Source organism: Larus michahellis, chromosome 9, assembly GCF_964199755.1.
Source record: "Larus michahellis chromosome 9, bLarMic1.1, whole genome shotgun sequence".
NCBI lineage: Eukaryota > Metazoa > Chordata > Aves > Charadriiformes > Laridae > Larus > Larus michahellis.
In genome coordinates, this window is record NC_133904.1 from 3,096,306 (window position 1) to 3,116,593 (window position 20,288).

The following is a 20,288-nucleotide window of genomic DNA, read 5'->3' on the forward strand; positions in this document are numbered from 1 at the left end:
TTCTTCCAGGCTGGAGGTCAGCCCATTTGGAGCACAGTTACGTGCTTTGCAAATGATGAAACCTATTTGTGTAAAAGCTTCAGCTGAATAGCTCTAAAAATACTGTGCAGTTGCTTGTAGAGAGACGCAACATTTTGTGCATGTGTTTGCGTGCACAGCCTTTTCTCTCTGTGCTGTCTGCTGTGGCCCTGCGCTGCGATTGCACTGTGGTTTCTCCTGTGTCTGTTTAAGCCAGGGCAGATTACATAAAAACGTATCAGACGACTTTCTGCATCCTCATCAATGGAATCCAATCAGCAGGATTCAGTCAATGAGGGCAGCGTTTTGCCTCTGGTTGTTACAAATATTCACCCAAATGAAACTCAGTTTCTGCGATCAGATAGAAGCTTCTAAATGTCAATGTGCAGTTTGTAATATATAGTGTAGTTGCCCTAAAGGTGGTGCTCCTGGTAGAGAGGAGTGTGTGCAGATGCGTTCCCTAGAGATAAGGGAGAGGCTGCAGAGCTCTGCAGCTTTCTCCTCAGTGCCCCAGCTTTGGGGAGCTCGCAGAGGGACGTCTGGCCGGCTGGGAGGATCCTGTTGCCCTGTTTATAGAGGAACTTTTGCTAGAGGAGGTTTCCTGACCCTAAGCCCTCCCCAGTGCGGTCACTAAGGGGCAGAGGAGCTGCATGGCTTCCCAGCCCCAGCTCCTCCTCCCCTTTCTCGCTCCAGCATTTCTCCTTCCTGCTGTTATTTTATATCCCAATAGACGTTTAACACATCAGTGGGGTTTTTTTGTTCCAGGTCTTAAAACCCATTATTTAAAGCTAAGCAAAAATGAATGAGAGATCAGGAAAAATGAAATGTTTTGGTAATTTTTAGTACTTTAATTTTAAATCTATTTTATAGTTAAGCATTTTCTTGTAAATACAGTAAAATAGCAGAGCTGAACCCTCTGCTACAACGGCAGGAGGCTTTCCAGTTTGGAAGCAGACACAGGAGAGCAACAATGGCATCATAGCTTTAATTTTTTAGAAACTGGGTTGGGATTTGCTCTTAAACTGACACTTTGTTGGGATCAGCTGTACTTTCAGCAGGTGTGGCTTTCGAGGGAAAAATGTTGAGGTGGAAAACTCAGCAGCGTTAGCAACTACCGTGATTCACCGACCCTCCTTGCTGGGACTCATCTGATCATAGAATCATAGAATAGTTTGGGTGGGAAGGGACCTTTAAAGGCCATCTAGTCCAAGTCCCCTGCACTGAGCAGGGACATCTTCAAGTAGATCAGGTAGCTCAGAGCCCCGTCCAACCTGATGTCGAATGTTTTCAGGCACGGGGCATCTGCCACCTCTCTGGGCAGCCCTGGCCAGTGTTTCACCACACTTGTTGTAAGATCACCAGCTGTTTTGGCTGTGGTGCCCCAGTCTAGTGGAACCATGCACCCTCAAAACAGCAGCCCCTCTCCGTTCGCTGCCACCGTAAGAGGTACTCCAGTGAGCTCACTCCAGGTCCCCAAAATCCCCATCCCTCAGGCAGACGCTGCGCTTGCCCCTTGGCATTGTGCTTAAGCGTTACTTACCTCAAGTGATGCTGCTACAAATAGCAGAAAAATGCAGAGCGTATTGACACGTGTGGTTAATGCAATAACACCTTCTCCAGCTGGTGCCGCCGCTCTCCAGCCGCGCTGGCACGGAAGCCCCGGGCACAGAGGGCCCCGGCTGCCGCGCTGCAAGAGCTGTTTTTCCATCAGCGGCATCTGGATGGCAGCCCTGGACTCCTCTCCGCTTTTGCTGGCAGATCCGCACAGGGCTTTATGCTTCGCTATTGCCAATGTTATTTTCCTTGAATTGAGAGAAATCTCTTAGCCTTTACATCTCTTTTAACTAAATACGTAGATGTATTAGCAAACCCCCTTTGTTCCAAACAGCTCCTATCTGCATGCTTGTGTAGATGGTTTTGATCCATCCATCTTCATTAGTTATTTTGCAGCTGCCAGCATGTCACTCCATGTGCACAGGTGTTCGAGTCGTGATTACTGGTTACTGAAGGAAATCCTGTATTTTCCAGCATGCTTGTGTTCATTGCTTGGTGAAGTGACTTTCCTTTGTGATTTTCCCTAATGCTAGTGAACAACTGTCAAATGCATACAGATAAAGGACTGAAATGGTGAGGCCAAGGTAATAGTCATCTCCCATTTTTATTCGTGACCCCATTGGGCTGAAGTCTTGGGTGGGAACTGTCTGTTTATTTCAGCATTAACCCATTATCATACTTTTTGAACAGCTCAGTAACAAAATCCTTGACAGAGAAACTGCAGACTGGAGACCCTACAGCTATCTGAATGAACTAGGTCAGTAATTTTTAAACAATTTAATCACTTTAGTAGACTTTAGAGCAATTCCAAATCCGAATCAGCCTTTCATAAAGGCATTAACAATAATGAAGAATATCGGTGTTGTCTTTATTTCACAGTCAGAATTGCCGTAGTGAAAGATGGAGAATTGAAAATTGTTTCCTTTACCACAAACCACAGATTGGGAAAGCAGAGTCAATATTCATTCTAGTCCCCCTTCCTAGGTCGCTCGGTTGAATCACTATCATCTACTCTATAAATGTTTTTTAAGGACTAACTTAGAACACTAAAAATTCACATTTGGGGTTATTTGGGGTTATAAAGTTTAGCACTAAATACTGGCGTCTTGATAGAACTGCGGAGCCTCTGGCGGGAGCTGGAACGTGCGATACACCCTGTTATCTCCCAGTTAATCATACAGTGGCCATTTTTCAGGTGATTTTAAATGACCAGCCAGTGCAAACAAGCCAAGAGCGAAGTTTAATTGCCCTTTCTGAGTTTATTCTCCCTGGCTTCAGTTTTAGCATGGTTTTTAGCAGCTCTTATCTCAAAACGTATCCAGATTTAGTGCTTTGGATGCTGTTTGTTTTCCTATCTGAGCACTTAGAGCTTAGCTTGTCAGCGGCAGAAAGCATTTGCCCTTTCCTTTACTGGGATTACTAATGTCTTACTGAAAATTTGCAGTATGGGGGGAAAGTGCAGTATTAAGTGGTATTATGGGACTTTTAAGGTCAACTATCTCACAGCTCACATGGCAAAGGAATTAATATAGGGCACCACCAGGCATCACATCTTGTCACTGCTCTTTTGGTCTTCCCTGCTTCAGGAAAATCACAAACCTGTCAAGCTTCAATGCAAAAACCTTTTCCATCATTATCAACCATTAGTGTTTTCTTCTGTATAATAAGCTGCAGAGCCGCTGTTGTGTTTGTACGTAACATGGAGAGTTGGGGGTGGTGAGGATTGCCAAATGCTTTTCAAATCAAGTTAATTTTCCTTTTACCATTTTACTGCTTTGCTCACTAGCTTTATTTGTTTTCAGCTTGTGGTGTCGTGAACTCCCCGTGTGCCACATTTGTCCTGCATTTATGCATTTTATTTTACTAGCAGAAGCAACGCTAAATGCCTGTGCAGTGAGAATGATGTAGAAGTGATAAATACTTTAGCTAAGTGGTCTCCAGCAAAACAGTCACAATGTTTTCCATGGCATTTTGTATCCCAGATACTCTCTTCCAATTTTTTTCTTTGTTTCTTTCAAAATGTCTTTGTCACACTAATTGGTAAAAGCGAGATATTTTTTTCTTCCCTTTCAGTACCAAAATTAATGCTTGCTTATGCTAACTTTCATAATGTTGAATTCTTGCTCAGATCAAGGCCATTTTTACATGAAACTGTAAAATGTTTTCGTTTCGTGTAGTTAGTTCTGTGCAAATTTCAGAAGAAAGCAAAAAACTTCAATTTTGAATTGTAAACAGAAAATATAAGGGAAGCTTAATAAGGTCACATAGGGCACCTTGACCTTTAAACCATATCATGCATGGAAGTACCGAAGAGTTAAGAGGTGTAGCACCTTCTCATCCCACTGTTAGCCTCAGCTTCTATGGCACAGGTGCTCTAGCTCACGTATTGGAATAGCAGCCAAGTATTTTCCACGGCTGGATTCAGTTAAACATAGTTTAAATAGTGGTGGACATCTCCTCTGCTGTGATCCCGTGAAATATTATAGAGAGCAGATGTGTAAGTGAGCTAGAGACAGGGCAGAGGACTTAAAGGGAAACTGAAATCTGGAATGGATGGAAAACCCCCGACTCTTCCCATCACCTCCCTGGTTCTTCAGCCGGCGACTCCTCTGGCTGAGGCAGGCTCCCAAAGGACAGGCTCTTTGGACCAACCAGATGAGGAAGAGCATCAGGCTCACAAGAATGTCTGAAGGCTTGTTAGAAATTGCAAGTGTCATAAATATGAATTATAGTTGGAAGAAAGGAAATCGTAAGAATGTCCATGTGAAAATTAACTGGGACACTCATCTTCTAAAACCTGCAATCAGAAGGAGTTTTATTAACTCTGTTGTTTTTTTTTTAACCTGTGAAATGCATTTCTGATCAAATACTATGCTCAAAGTTGGATGCTGTCCGGACCTGTCCCAAGCTGACACCTTTTGTATTTTGAACTGCAGCACACCGTCGCTTTTCAGGGTCATGGCTGCGCTCAGACTGGATGTAGGGATTCAGGGACTCTTCTATTGGGGAAAACCTTGCTTCTCGATACCACACGGGATCCAGGCTTAGACTCTCCTTTGCTCTCACAGCTCAGGGAGAGCAGGAGAAGCAGCGGCTCCCAAGGAGAAGATGCTGCCTCGCTCAGGAGCAGTGGCTGGCAGCTCGGGAGAAGCCAGGAGACTGTTTCTAGCAGGAGCAAAGCACCGCTGCTCAGCTGGTTGGTGGTACCATGCCCTTTTCTCTGCGCTTGGCACCACAGCTCCTCACTTCCAAGCAACGTATCTCTGTATCTGTGTCTAAAAGAGGATCAACAGAATGCTTTCTGGAAATACCACGTACTTTCTATTTGCTTGTGTATCTCACAAAGGCAATCCCACAGGTAACAGGCACATGAGTGCTTTAATTAACCCCTCTTTGCTCTCCTTGCTCTTGCAGGCTGCACTTCTACAGCTTTGGAAAACACCTTTTGATTGCTCACAGTTTGCATCATTGGCCTTTGCTGAGTCAGGATTCATTCCTCAGACATGTTATTTGGAAAGGGAAAGAAAGTTAGTTGTTCTGTGAGGAAGCAGAGGAAGGGCTGTTCGTACCAAGGGGGCTCAGGGCCAAAGGAATAACTCATTTCAAAGTCCACCACAGACCGTATTTCAGATGCGTGTCCTACACACAGCCACAGCAGCACTGATCAAGGAGATAGAGCAAACGTGGCAAGGAACCGGGAGAATGAATCCGCCTGACCCAGCACCAGCTTCCTGGGAAGAGTGCAGCTGGCCAAAGGCTGCTGTACCTGAGGCTAAGAAAAACTAGTCTTCATTCAGGAGCCAGTGTAACTCCTGTCTAAGTCAATGTGTAGGTTCCTTCTGATATCAGTGGGGCTCTCCTTGAGCCTAACAGGAAGAAATTGTGTAGAAAAACATGGGTCTTACGTATGCGTAGGCATGTCTATGCATATATACTATATATATGTGTGTGTACATATGGATGTCCACTGTACTTAGTGGATATTAGACGGCAGGAATTTTGCCTCCGTTTTGCAGGACTTCAGTTGCCAGGTTTGTATTCTTCCCAACTGGAAAATGCAAGGAGCAGAACAAAGCCTGTATTTTTACTGCTGCCACATTTGCTTGTGGCCTTCAGATATCGGTTTGTCAGGCTTTGCCAGAGAGCTAATCATTTCTGTGAAATGGAGTTGGAGCCTAGTGATGAGCACATTTCAGACTGAAATGTCTGGTGCACAAGTAATTCTCATGGACGTGTGCTCGAGAGATCAGAGTTTGGGGACTCCGTGGGGCCAAGAAGAGGCGGCTTTGTCACCTTCACTGTTTGTCACTACCTGTTCGATGCAGCCCGGTCCTACGAGTTTCAAGGAATGGCTTGTCTTTGCGTTTTCTATTCGCTGTCTCTTGTTGCAGAACCGGAATTGGTTGCCCTGTGACTAATCTCGCTTGCTCTAGTCCAGTCTGCATTAAGCAATTGCAGAGTCCAGCTGCCAGCTCCTGTTCCAAGCAAGTCAAAAGTCCTAAACCACCTACTGAGTTCAGAAAAGGTTGTTAGGCTCATTAGCTTGAGTGCTGGGCACAGCAGGCCGCTAACAGAAATGGTGTTATCTGTAATGGGTTTTTTTAACAGCAGTCCTTAACGCAGAGACTAAACTGTGATTTGCAGCACATCTTGAGTGACTCGAAGCTGCATTTATTCCAGAGGACCAAAGCCACAAAGTTTGATTCAGAGATGACTTTGCATTTTTCTCAAAGCCAAGAGGTGTGGAAAAACATTTCCAGCCGAGACTGTGATTTCACCCCAGCAGACAATTTAGCTTCAAACTTAAACCTAGACTTCCCTGAAGTGCCAGATTCCTGGCCTGTTTAGGCCTTTTCCACATTAACTACTTTTGCAGTTTAAAAAATAATTTATCCATCATTCATTTCACCTCCTGAGGAATGCAGTGAATGCACAAAAATGGGTCATAAACCCCACGGAATCATAACGGACATAAAAGACTAAAGGCAGAATTACAGGGAACAAGTCGGGAAGGGCTTTGAGGGGCCGTGTAGCCCTCCCAAGGCAGGACCAACCCTGTACCTTTCCTAGCAGGTGTATTCCACCTTTTCTTAGCCATCCTCCCATAAGAAGGATTCTCAATTTTCTACAGCTTTGGAGTAAGTGAGAACTGAGCTCAAGCGTGGCAATGTGCTATTTTGCAGCTCAGTGTGGGCAAGGAGTGCCTGTTACCCAACACAGAACCAGAAGTCAGGTTCACTCAGATGAAGCCTGTATTAATACGACAGCCTGCGCTCCGGGGGGGTCTCACAGCAAGTTTGGGCTTACTTGGAGCAGGCACAATGATCTCTGCTGCTGCAGAAACCCTTCCAGACATGCCTGACATTGCCGGTAGGACTGGCAGGAGCTCACATGAAGCTGAGCTAACAAAATATGCTCAGAAGATGGAGTTCTTCCCCTCCAAGCCACTAAAAGCACCCGTTGATGTTGCTGCATCCTCACAGCACCCCCAAGGCTCCAGCCTTTGTTCAGGTCTTCAGTTGGAAAGGGAACATTTCTGTAAAGATCTGATGAGGATGCTCGGAACAAAAGCAACATTCTTGTACAAGGATGGACTGTGCATGAGCACAGCTAACCGTTCCCCAGGTAACCTCTGTTTCGATAAGTCACTTATTCTTCATGGTCCTTATTCTAACCATCTCACCAATCTCCAGCAGTTATGAGCAGACTGTCCTACAGGATCACTCCTGTGGTTTTTGCTACTTGCTTTGTCTCTAACTCCGACATGGCTCGTCAATATTTTAAAGTTACCGGGGAAGACTAGCTCATGATCTTGAGCAACGCTATTTACCCCAGTCTTCTGATGCCGGAGGCTCTTCCAGTATTGCTGTTGCACTACGTGAGCAGTGCTGTGCCCAGTGCACCTCCCCATGGCTCAGCCTGGGTCTCCTTTTCTTCCCTGTCACTGCTCTCTCTGGGTACGGCTCCCTTCACCCTGTAACCTCAGTTGCGCACTCACCAGTTGCATATATGCCAGCCTTGCTCTGCGTGGTGTGAGCTGCTTCTTGCCGGAGGCACCCTGCGTTCTGGGGAGGCAGCAGGGAGGTGCCCTGGCCCAAATCCTGCTTGGGCGCTCCTGCCCCTGCAGCCTTGCTCAGCCCCGGCCGGAGGATGGGTGACTGCCAGGCATGGCCTTCGGGAGCGTCGCAGCTGGGAAGGGGAGCACCAGCCCTGTGGATGTGAGCCAAGGGATGAATTAGCTCCGTCCTCTTCACTCCGAACTCTGCCCTGGCAAAATACAGGGGAGAAAAAAAATGCACAGCTAATACCATCATGTCAAAGAGCTTCCCCACTGCCCAAACTGCCCCGTCAGCCTCCCCCTCTGCATCTCCTTGCAGGGGGCGAGTCTGGGAAGTGGCTCAGGACGAGTGGTGGGAAACAGCAGAAGGTTCCCAAATGGTTTGGGGGGGGTGGGGGGGGTGGGGTGTCACTCTTGGGCAGAAGGGAAAGAGCCCCATCACCGACCCAGTCATGTACCACCAGCCTTTTTCTTATGCTCAGGGATGGACGCTCTGAGAATCAGAGCAAAGGGTTCTGTCTTTGATGTGCCAGTAACACATTTATTGTCTAATTTAGTGATTTTCCTTATTTAGCAGAAAGGCAAGGCTGTCATGAATACCATGTCGCTGGTATGGCATTGCCAGTGGTGGTGACGGCTTTTTCTGTAGAGACCAGAGGACATGCAAGGACAAAGAGCCGGGAAATCTCTGGGACATGCTGTTCGCAGGCTCTTTTACCAGCAGAACTTAGTTATTTGATTGGGAATCCCATTAGCCGCAAAGACATTTCTATCTCAGTAACCAAATTTGTGTTGATTTTTCTAGTCAATAAGAAATATCAGACTCTATAGTTAAAAAGATTTAAAGGCTTACATTAGATTTTTCCTTTTGATTGATATCTAGGATAAATTGCAGTAGTGAAAACAGAAAGGGTTCCCATCCCCTTCCATCTCTGCCTCGGTAAGGAGCAGCAAGTTCTTATGGAGTCGCATAAAACAGAAATCTTTGCTCTCAGGTGCTACATTTTCAGACCTCTGTAGCCACTTAGGGACTATTGTCACATCAGTTATTGATCCGTGCAAATTTATAAGCAAAGTCATATAAGGTAATTTGGACAGATTGTACACACCTTTTAGAGTCTAAGCCTGTGAATTCAATAACATACTATCCATGAATGAAACATAGCCTAAAATTAGCTACGGAATAACGTAACGTAACCTGCAGACTCAAATTTGAAAGGATATGTTTTAGGCTTCTTTTACTAACCCAACCTAGTGTTTCAGTAATGAAGGTATCGGCAGATTATTTTTTTTTTCTGTTCTCCTAATGGATAGCTGTTCTTGGTAATGAGCAGTACCCTGCTTCAGGACAGCCCTCCCTTCCCGGGAAGCTCTTAAGCATACGCGTAATTTCAGGCGTGCACAGAATCCCTGCTGAAGCTGAGTGCGTGCTTACAGCTGAGGATGTGCTTAAGAGCCTCCCTAAATGAGGGCCTTGATGTACAATTTAGAGGAAAGAATATGTGCTGCTCAGTAGTCAAAGCAATCCAATTTACATAAATATTTATTTGTTTTCCATTATATATCATTTTTATGCAGGTGCTTGTGGGATGGATAGACGTCAGAACACATACATAATGGAAAAAAGCTTCAAAGGTATGGTATCCAGTGCCTGCAGTCACCCTGGCAAAGAGTTTGAGGAGGGTGTCGTAGAAGAGGTGAGATAGGAGACCCGAGCACCCGGGAGAGTGGCCATGCAGAGACAGAAAGGGACAGAGCAATTACCTACCAAATACGCCTGCGTGGCTCAGCTGGCAGCACTCTTGACTCCGAGCCAGGTGTCTGGGGCCCATGAATTATGGATGCAAGTCTTCACAAGGCCGTAGGCTCCTGCCTCAGCAAAGCAGCATAAGACGAAAAGGGAGGGCTTTGCTGCAGGGACAGGAGGTGCAGGTGAAGCTGGCTGGCCAGGGGAAGCTCTTTTAGGAGCTATCAGCCATCCTACGAGGGCCTTCTGGTGGCAGTTGCTGATGATAGACTGCTGCGTTTCCCTGCCAAGTCACAGCTCCATAAGGCTTTTAGCTATCCTGAGCTTAAACAAAGCCACTAGAAAACAAGCTGCCCCTGCTATGTGGCCTTCGGTGAAAGATTTATAGCAGAGCTTGAGAAAAGACCTCACTCGGTACATTAACCAGTCACGCTGGCACGAAGCAATTAATGGGCATAGACTCCAGGGCACTTCTAAAAAGGGATTATAGATGAGTCATGAGCACGAGGCCCAGTGATTTTAGATTTCAGTTGTCCTCTAGGTTTACATTCAAAATATTCCAGTTATGCATGGACTACAAGACCGCTTGGCACAGTGGTCCCCACAAGCTCCCGACTGACTGGTCTGGGGTTTGGCACGCTGAACTTGTGGTCCAGAAGATGGAGCAAGGAGTCTGTCTCATTGCAAATAGGCAGATCTCAGGCGGAGGTCCTTGGTGGGAATTCAAGGCTGTTGTGTCTGTATACGCCAGCTGGGAATGTCCCTCCATCAGCCGAGGAGGACAGTACTGCACAGCCTCTTTCCGTAATGCCCTTGTGCTGGTATCGGCTGAGCAATGGGAAAAATGGTATCATTACGCAGAGTTGGTTTCAAGACACCCACTGGTCTGCTGTGGCCAAGGTGTTACAGAGCAAGACCTTTAGCTGAACTAACGTGGAATATTGAAAGCTAGTCCAGCTGATGGCCAGGCCTAGAGAATGCTAATCACTTCATAGCTGCTGTTTACAAAATAAAGTGGTATAATATTTGCTAAAACATCACATTACCACATAGAATCACCAAAGGAAACCAACAGTCCATGACCAAGTCTTTCTTGATAAAGCTAAATTTAAAATATTAAAAGGGTCGTGTTGTATACTTGACTCAATCCACTGGTTTTAGCTACTTCAATGATTCTCTTTTTCAGAAAAGAAATCTTATTATAGTATAGCTAATTGTTCTCTTTACGTGGAACCATTAATTTCAAGATTAGTTTAAACTAAATTACTGTGTTTACAAAGTTAAAAAGCTGCTTTGAACACACGCAGTAGGAATTCCCATCCATAGACAGAGTCCCACAGAGAGTGGGGTACCAGCGTGAACGAGAGAAAAAGAATTACAATAACAGCAAACTGTGAAATGTGTTTTCTGCTGCTACGTATTTTTTTTATTGTTTAGGATCTGAGTCATTTTCTTTACATGTTTATCTCCTTATGAATTGAAAAGATTAGGCCTAGAAGCCATGTCAGGAAAGTGGGTATGTTCTATGTGCCTGCTCAGCTGCCACAGACACGCGTGGCAGGCGCTGGCAAGGGCAAGGTGCCGGGGCCACAGAACAGCTCTGACTTCCCAGGGGGTTTCGGTAGCTAACCTGCAGGTAGTTAGCAGCTGAGGTTTCTCAGGAGCATCTGCCTTGGGATGGCTAAAGGTTTCTGACAGTCCAGTCTGAAGGTCAGTGTCTGGGTGCAGGCAGCCCCGGGACTCTGCCAGCAGCGTGGGCACTCTCGGTGCCAGCCGAGCCCTCTGCCAGAAGGAGCTGGGTGACCTGCCCGATGCTCAGTGCGCAGCTCTCCTCACCCTGCCAGGTCTTGTGTTGGCACTAACGAGCCACTTTCATTTCAAAGGTGGAGAGGAAGCATCTACTAAGCCGGGTCTTTCAGATAAAAGAAACTCCCAGTCCCAAACTATTGAATTCTGTCAGCAAAAAGACTTGGCAGGCGGGTGCTTTGTGTTTATATAATTTTACGCACTTTCGAGGTGATGTCTTTTCCCATCAGTATCTGTTAGGTCTGACTGGACAAAGCCTGCCCTGCAGCTGAAAATCGTGTTTGGTGCTCCTGACCCCAGCCCAGAGCGTTGCACGGGACGTGCTGGAAGTGGGCACGGGGATCCCATGGCTTGAGGTTGAGTTCAGGCTCTGGTGGACCTGGTCCACCACTCGCTTCCCCCAGTTCTCCTCTGAGGAGACCAGAGCCCGCAGCTCCGCCAACCCTGCTCCATGCTGGCCTGGCCAGAGGCTGTCCCCAGAGCAGGACAGCCGGGAGAGGGATGTCCCTTTTGCAACCTGCTGCTGGAAATGAGATGCCCGTGCTGCTAGTGGAGGCCCAGAGGGCTAGGCATGGCCAGTTTGTGTTTGCCAGGGTTCCCCACGGACAATCCCAGCTCACACCAGGGTGTCTGGCAGCTCCTTGCACTGGCAAAGCAGCAGGAACCCTGGTGGCAGCGAGGGGCTGGACGCCACAGTGCCAGCTCTGAGCCCCGTGGCATGTGGGGACAGTGGTTGAACAGTCACAAGGTGTTCAGAGGAGTTTCTTTCCTGTGCGTGGAGCTCAGTGATACCATTTCCAAGGTTTTCCTGGCAGACGAGTCCTTTTCTATTTTTTTAGGGTTTTTTTCTAATGGATGCTGATGCACTGGTGGAATAATATGACCTCAGGCGCTAATATTTTAAGGAAAAAATCACTATGCTTTGCACGATAGCCAGCAAAATCCCAGCAGTTAGAGACACTAATGCACTTACCACAGGGACCTGGGGCTTGGCGTAGTGCAGTTCGTTTATTTGTTGTACAGGAATGTGTCCCCACAACTGCGTGACACTCTGAAAAGCTGCAATAAGCTGTCGCTGTATTGCTGTCCCAGCAGCGGCGAAGGTTAGCCAGGTTAATGAAAGCAGGCAGAAAGGCACGCTGCACTGAACGTCATCCATAAATATGATTAAATAGTAGGAGAGCATGTTTTACCTGTGTACATCATATTTCCTTAGCACTTCAAACGTGGCAGTAGGCACTGAGGCTTGTCATTAGTATGCCAGAGGATATTTAGGGCAAAAGAGAGGAACCTGGTCTGTGGGAGGGACAAGTACATTCCCAGTCCCTGGGAGCAAAAATAAAACCTCCTTCAAAGGTCTGGTGATTGGTATCCAGGCAACACAGAAGACAGAGACTTCGAAATTAGAGCATATTCCCCATATTTCTCTAGCCTGTCCAGCTGCTCAAGTGCTTACAGCAGCAGTGCCACGGCCGGGCCGAGCTTTGCACCTCCAAGGAGAGCCCGACCCTGTGGGCACGCGGGAGGACGAGGAGGCGGCATCGCCAGAGCTCGCACATGGCCTGCAGGGCGAGTGGGCTGAGAATGTCTAAACACATTTGTTCTGGGTTAAATTAATTCATGAAATGAAATTTGACAATTGATGCCAGACTTTTTAATTATCCCCAAATTACCTTAATGACAAAGTAACTCAGACGATTCCACATCCTTTAGAGTTAAATTCTTTGCAATCTTGCGCATAATGTGTCTCGTGGGCTAATGACTCCCTGGTGTATAGCACGTTACCAAGCATACGCTCATGCTCCGTAAATTATATTGTATCTGGAGCGAAGGGTCTAATCCCTTGCTAGACACAGAGTTCCCGTTTACGTCAGCGGGAGTCGTGTCTTAGGCGTGCTGTTTCTCAATGTCTTCTGGGAAAAGGCAATTCCTGGGAGAGGCCAAGTGAGTTTGGATAGCCCCAGTGGTATTTCACTGGTCTTTCCTGAGATGGTCCTGGGAAGGGAAGGGCTGGTGCTGTGGCTACAGCCTAAGGGACACCTGCCTAGGGGGTAGTGTCAGCGCCAGCAGCAGTACGGGTGAATTTTAGCTTAGGAAGATAAAAGCAGCTGAGCTGGACTTAATGAAATACATGATGTGCTGGGATTTTTGCCTATGCCAGCTCCGATGGTGCCCACTTCCATAAACAAACCAGCCCTGACCCACGCAGCTGTTTACCCGTGTGCTACGCGCCGCACAGCAGGACTCCTCACTCTTCCCCCTTTTTCACAGTAGTAGCCAGCAGTCTTTTATAATCTACATTTTTATGAATCTAAACCCAGCTCTGTTTTGGTTTGTTCCCTCCCAGCCTCGCACAGGGAGTGCTTTGTGGTGGCCTCTCGGGGCACTGGCAGTCTCACGCCCGCACGTGGCGCTGCCTTTGCCCCCTTGTCCTCGCAGGGTCCGGCAGCCGCACGCACCTCTTCACGCTGCCCGCTTCCGTGAGCTCCCACCTTTCGCCCCGGCAGCATCTGCTCAGCAGCACAGCTTGAGGCAGAGGAGCAAGTTTGCGACAGTCCTCCTGTCCTCGCCCCAAAATTTAGAGCTGGTTTATTAAAGGCTTCCCAGGCTCTCCTAATGAGCACTGCGTACCCCTAGTAGCCACTAGAAGCTGTAACGGGTAGAGCTGAGCCTTTTTTTGGCTAGGAATTAAATAAAAGCCTCAGGGCTGAGTCTCTGCCCCTCACCGGGGCCATGTCCCTGGAGCGGTGGGTGCTCCTGCACCGGCGTCAGCTCAGGCAGCACCAGGAGCTTCCAGCTCCTTGCCCACATGAGACAGTTCATCCATGTGCAACCTTCCCGGTGACTGAAGAATGGGGCCCCGTCCATGTAGCACAGGTATTTTTAGCCTAAGGATTTTCATTTTATTGTAGGATTTGTTAGTCTTGGTCTGTTGTCTCCTCACCTTTAAACGCTAACAGATCCTAGACCTCAGGATCCGTTAGTGTTTAGACCTAGTGGGGACCTAGACCCCACCGCACCTTCATTTCAGTCATATACCCAGCAAAAGCTAGTAACATTGGGCTCACTCGGGTACAAAAGCCTTTGGTCCTGCGGGGTTGCAGGGACAACTTTTCACTGACTTTTCACTTTTCACTGACTCGCCTGGTCCGGGCTGGGGCTGGCAAAGCTGGAGCCGAGCCCTGCTGCCAGCAGCTGGGAATAGTCGTGTTGCTTTGGTTCCTGTCTCCTGCGATGTACCAAAACAGACGGGTTTTTGCTTTGAAGCAGAGGCATTGTTAAGCTCACCCAGGCTGAAGTCAGACGAGGAGTTTCTTAATTTTATTACTAAATAAACCTTGCACTGGTGCCAGGGCCTCTGCCAGCCCTCACGTCCCTGCCGGCCCCAGCGTGGTCCGGCTGGTTTGCTTTGCAGTAGCGCTTCCTACCAGGCCGGTGTCACCAGCCCTGAGAGCTGAGGACTCTCCAGAGTCGCTCGTATCACTGAGATCAGAGCACAGAAAGGCAATAGCTTGCTGCAGGCCGCGGGGCAGGACCCGACACCTTGCTCGGGACGCCTGCTCGGTGCTATCCCCCAGCTGAGCCGAGACGAAGGGCACCAGGCCCGGGGAGTGATGGACACACACAGAGACACGAGCCCAGAGCTGATGGAGGGAGCGTGGCACCGCAGAGTGAAGCAGACCCGACAAGTGAGTTAGCAGGAGGGGGCGGATAGGCACAGAGACGAGGTTTGTAAAGGAGAAGCGATATCTTGTTGTCTGTCTATTTCTTAACCTGAATTTCTCTTTTTGTCTCCCATACTAGATAGCGGGGGCAGCTGGGATTGCAGCTATTTTGCAAGTCCCGCTATTTCACCGGGAGTATTTCATATATACCAGGATCTGCCTTTGTACTGTAACCCAGCACAAGAAAATGCCTCATCTTTCATTGCATCGCTCTAATTCTAAATTAATGGCACTGCCCAGCAGGATGCACACAGCAGCAATGGCACGTTCTTGAATGTCAATGTTAAGACCTATTTATTCTCTCTTTTTTATTATTTTGTTTATTTTTAAAGCAAGACTGGCACTGTACCTTGCAGCAGGCTGGCGTACCCCAGCCAGGGTCACCGCCAGGGGAGACCGTGGTTACAGCTCTCACGCCAACCTTGTTCTCCCCATGTAGCGCCTCCTCCGTCACCATCTCCTGTTTTCTCCAGCCCAGAGGAGAGGAGCAGTAGATGTCTACAGCAATGGGGAAAGAATTAAAAAAGCAGAGCAAAAGCGAGGCTCAGCTGGAGGCTTGTCCCCCTGCGGAATCCCAGGCGTTCCCCACTCACAGGAGCAGCCTCCTCCCGGTCTTAATGGCAGAGGGAATATGAAGAAGTCGGTTTCTCCTGGTGCTGGGTAGCCCCAAAAACCGCAGTTCTCAGGGGACACACGCGCATACGCTGCCCTGATGCAGTTCTACGCCTGCTGGGAATTTTTTGCTTTCAAACATACGGCATTTGATGTTGACCAAAGCCCCCAGGACACTAACCCTGTAGCTGGCCCAGCAGGCCAAGTACCAGCAGAAGGTCCCGCCCGCAGAGCCACCGCTGCGTGCACGGGTCGGCAGGGCAGGATTGAAACGTAGCTCCTTAGGAATTGGGGGGGAGAAAGGGAAAGGATTGCCACCTCAAATTAAATATTGCAGTAAATGACAACTAGAACCTTTTACAGGAAAACCTTCGGTATCGAGCAGGATTTTCTTTCGTTCCTGCTAGTGAAGGTGTGGATGCAATGGCCTGGACACACCCAGCGCACAAGCATCGGGTGTCTGTGCTGGATGCTTCAAGGATCTTCCTTACCCCTGCCCCCTTGTCATTCCCCCCCCACTTCCTGCAGAGGTTCAGATGTAATTAACCTGAGCAAGCTGACCACTCTAACACACCCACTCCCCTCTTGTTTTGCAGATTATATGAAAGAATCTGTGTGCAGCTCCAGCACTTGTTCTCTGAACAGCAGTGAAAACCCATACGCCACCATTAAAGACCCCCCCATCTTAACATGCAAACACTCGGAGAGCAGCTACGTGGAAATGAAATCTCCTGGTCACAGAGATTCCCCATATTCAGAAATGCCAACTTCATCCACAGCCAATAAAAACATCTACGAAGTTGGTAAGTGGGGCGGGTGGCAGAAGGTCTGTTCCAACCCAGTTGGTGTTTTTATTGTAGATGCTGATTTTTCTTATTTAACTGACACAAGTAGCATGGACTTGGCGTGGTGCAGGAGGCGCTGGCTGGGAGAAGACCTGCGCACGAGCGTGTTGATTTGGGGAGCTACGTCCTAGGCAGGGGGAGGCTGCGCGGCGGCGGTGGGTGTGAGTGTGGTACAGCACCGAATTGCTCCTCCAGCCCCAGCGAAGGAGAGCTGCAGTTGACTATGGGTTTGTTTTAAACTGCTGCGAAGTCCAGCTGCAAGATTTTGAAAGTGTGGAAGTGTTGATCATTTGAAGACATTATCTGCAGGGCTTTGGGAACTACCTGTCCTTGGCGCGGTTTGGTGTTTTCCTCCCTGGTCTGCCCTGTGCCCCAGCCCGTGCGCTGCCAGTGAAGCTGCGTGGGGAAGAGATGGTTTGGGAAGCTGATGGTCAGCGCTTGTGACAAAATACAGGAGCAGAGTAACTAATTTTGGGAGCGCTGCTAGTTACCATAACCCAGTTTTCCTTGCTTCCCCAGAGCCCACTGTCAGCGTGGTCCAAGACGCCCGCGGTCGGAGTGCCAGTTACCTCCAAAATCCATACGACCTGCCTAGGAACAGCCACATTCCTAGTCACTACGACCTCCTCCCCGTAAGGCACAGCCCGACGCACGGGCCATCTTGGGACAAGCAGTCTTAAAGGGATGAACTTCACTGTGCTGCAAACACAAACTTTGAGGAAGCAAAAGAGAAGACAATCCTTTTCTGCGCTGCAGGATGCTGGTGGGACTTTCAGACTGTCTTACGCAAGGACCTAACGTAACACATCAGCTTGGGCCAACTGCTGCTGCATGATGTTATTTATAAAGACATTTTTATATGGGTAACAGGAACTAAGGAGAACCTCCACCATGCGTTACTGGAGTCCGTCACCCCAGGAAGGTGTCTGTATGCTCCAGGCAAAAACTCACCGTGGCGTGTATTCTAACCCTGGCTTTGCTGTAAAATAAAACACAAAAACATGCTAAGTAGAAGGACTTAGAGATGTACATTTCTACCAACTGCATCAAGAAACCTTTTACTGTTAGGAACAAGGTGACTAGGAATACACTGGACTATCTTTTACATCTTTGTCATGGAAATGGACATTTTTGTGAACGAAAGCAGGGAAACTTGTCATTTCACTGTCTGGAAACCTCATTTACTGCCATCACCATTGCAACCTGTGCGGATCATGCTTGGTAATTACCACCGAGATGTTCATCTTTATAGTCAGTCCCAGGGTATTTGAGTTGAGGAATATTAACACAGACACATTCTGTGCAGTTTTTAAAAGGTACCATCTTGGCAAATGGCCACTGATCTTTGCTTGAGTTTCAACAGAGCCTCACACTCAGCGTTACCACACTTTAACAAGCTATAAAATACTTCCATTGGCACAGATTGGCTTTCATTTTCCTTATACAGCTTCTATTTTATCAGATAAATCCACCAGCTTTGTCAGGCAGCGTAAACCAACGCACCTTCCTTTACTCCCCTGCGGCGCTGCAGATTTGCGGAGACTGACCCTGGTTTGGTTTCCTTCCCGAAAGCTGAGACACGTCGGCTTCTCTAGAGCATCTTTACAAACCATCTCATCATGATTCACTAAACAGCATGCCACTTATGACACCCTTTAATTTGATGTGCATTACCATGTAGTGCAGCTCTTTCCATTCATGATTCTACCTGAAATGTCATTAAATTGAGCTGAAACTGGGTTTTCCTTTTCAGCAGCTGTTTGCGAAGTCATTATCAAGGGGTTGTTGGCCCATGCTAAAGTTTTGGCCTAAGCCACCATGATTATTTTTATTTTGGTAATCTTTATTGACCTAGAAAGTAGAATACTTGCCGTTAAGCAGTTCCTTGTAGATTTTGAGCATGAAATAGTATTGATTCTAAGTATGTAATTTTATTAGGCAAACGTGGAAGTAGCAAGTTGATTGCCTCTTAAATATAAAAAAAAAAAAATAGTTCTGTTGCACATTCGCCAGTCTGATGGAAGTAGAAGAGACCAAAACCAGCACCAATCAGTTTGCTCAAAGCATGATCACTCGCGTAACCCGCTGGTCTAGGGGAGTGGTAAGAGGAGCCTTCCAGCTCGGTGGCAGCGGCTTGATCCCGGCGCCCAGTCAGACCAGGCGTCGGATCACCCAGAGCGCCCTGCTGGCGCCCAGCCCGTGTCCCCGCAGAGGTGCTCAGCGATCGCCTCGGGGATGGAAGCCCCTGGCACAGTGGTACCGAGCCGCTGGCAGCCCGCCGGCACCTCGGGCTCGCTGCTGCAACACGCTCGCACCAGGGTGTGGGGAGCGCCGGCGATGCGCTGCTGGAGGAGCCAGGACCCTGCCGGGGGGTCGGGTCGGTTCTGAACCCCTCCGTGCGAACCAAGCGTTTTGCGGCGAGACAGCTGAGCCCAGAGACCCCCCGGCCTCCAGAGCAGCGGAGTCTCATGGTGCAGGATGATGCCGTAGTAGCTACGTGAATGCTGCATGTGTGCATGGGGGCAATGACTGATCAGCAATAGCAATTTTATTTTCCAGGAAAGCCTTATTTGAGATGCAAGTAGGCAATTATTTTGTAGGGCCAGTAGGAATATATTTTACGTATATGAATAGAAAGACTTACCTCAAGAATATGAAGAGAAAGGCAGCTGGATAAGGAATACTCTTCTTAGAGACCTACCTTGACATCTAGCACAAGCTCGGCTGCCGGCCTGACCAACGGTTGTGTGTGTGTTGCTGTAAAGTTTGCGATGAGACTCCAGAGAGCGGAGACGTGCTCAGTTGTTTGTTTTGTTTTTTTCGAAGCTGGATTTTCAAACCAAATGCAAGGATGTGCATAGAGCTTAACAGGAAAAAAAGAAACACAAAAAGAAAACCAACAAAAAAAGTACCTTCTTGTATATTAGCATTATCTTAGGAAATAGGCACCAAAATGGCAATACTTTTTTAAGGCAAGACAGATTTGTAATATATTTGTTCACTGTGCAAAGGTATTCTACCTTGTACAAAATAAATTGAATTTCTCTCAGTGTGTACTTCTCAAACGTACTCATTTGCAGACTAAAAGTTCCAGCCCGTGTTCAGGTCCGTGTTCTCCAGGCGATGGGTCTGGTCGCGAAGGGGCTGTCCCCAGCAAGGAAAAAACCTGCCAGGCATCAGGCTCACAGGCCAGAAGTTGCAGAGTTTCTCAGAAAACACAAATCTGTACCTCAGACTGTAATTGGGAGTTCATTTCGAGCAAGGCCCAGCTTTAAAACAAAATATAACTGGCTCTGCACGGATCTTTCTCACAACTCCTCCGGTAGCTCTCGGCCCCCAGCAGTTGAACCTGAGCGGGTCTGAGCGAGAGACCCCGGCCACGCACAAAGGCAGCCGGACACGCTCCCGCACACCGACAAAGAGCAGCCTGGGGCGAGTGCCGACAGCAGGGCTCGCTCCCCTTTCCATGCGATGCATTTCAGCGCATTTCAGCATCGTGTCAGCGCTCCGTGCCACTCGCAGGCGGTTGTGCCTTGGGGCAGGCGCTGGAGGAGCTGGCCTGCACCTGGCAGCGATGAGGCAGGACACGCGGCAGCCACCTCGGCAGGTTCGACAGCGCTCCCAGGCAGCCTAATCAATAAAGCAGGAGCACAGCTTTGCAGCAGGAACACCTTCAGAATTAATGACCCCCAGGCAAGGCAGCGGACTGCTACATGTTGAAGGTTTTTTTCAATATTTGTGCTTCGTATTTCCAAAAATCTTGTTAACTAAAGCCCAGCATGTAATCTTCTTATTTGACAAGCCACACTCAATAAGCTATTTAAGGCTGGAAATTCATCAGGTTTGAACTGATAGAATAAGTAATTCTAGCTTAATAAAAATATCTTTAAATCAGAACAATTCCATGTCCTTTCTGCTTAGTC

At 48.0% G+C, this 20,288-nt stretch overlaps 1 protein-coding gene across 4 annotated transcripts in view; it reads left to right on the plus strand.

Moving 5' to 3' along the window:
- The window catches only part of MEGF11 (multiple EGF like domains 11), a 292,780-nt gene extending 272,707 nt beyond the window's left edge, over positions 1-20,073 (plus strand). For 2 of the 4 annotated variants that reach the window (XM_074600942.1, XM_074600941.1), the window contains exons 22-23: positions 9,209-9,265; positions 16,117-16,523. In XM_074600942.1, the coding sequence (XP_074457043.1) occupies positions 9,209-9,265; positions 16,117-16,496 (437 nt within the window). In that variant the 3' untranslated portion in view covers positions 16,497-16,523. Of the gene's footprint in view, positions 1-2,262; positions 2,330-9,208; positions 9,266-16,116; positions 16,524-16,884 lie in introns of those variants that run through there. The other 2 variants (XM_074600944.1, XM_074600943.1) reach the window with 2 other exon arrangements.
- Positions 20,074-20,288: the final 215 nt, after the last annotated feature.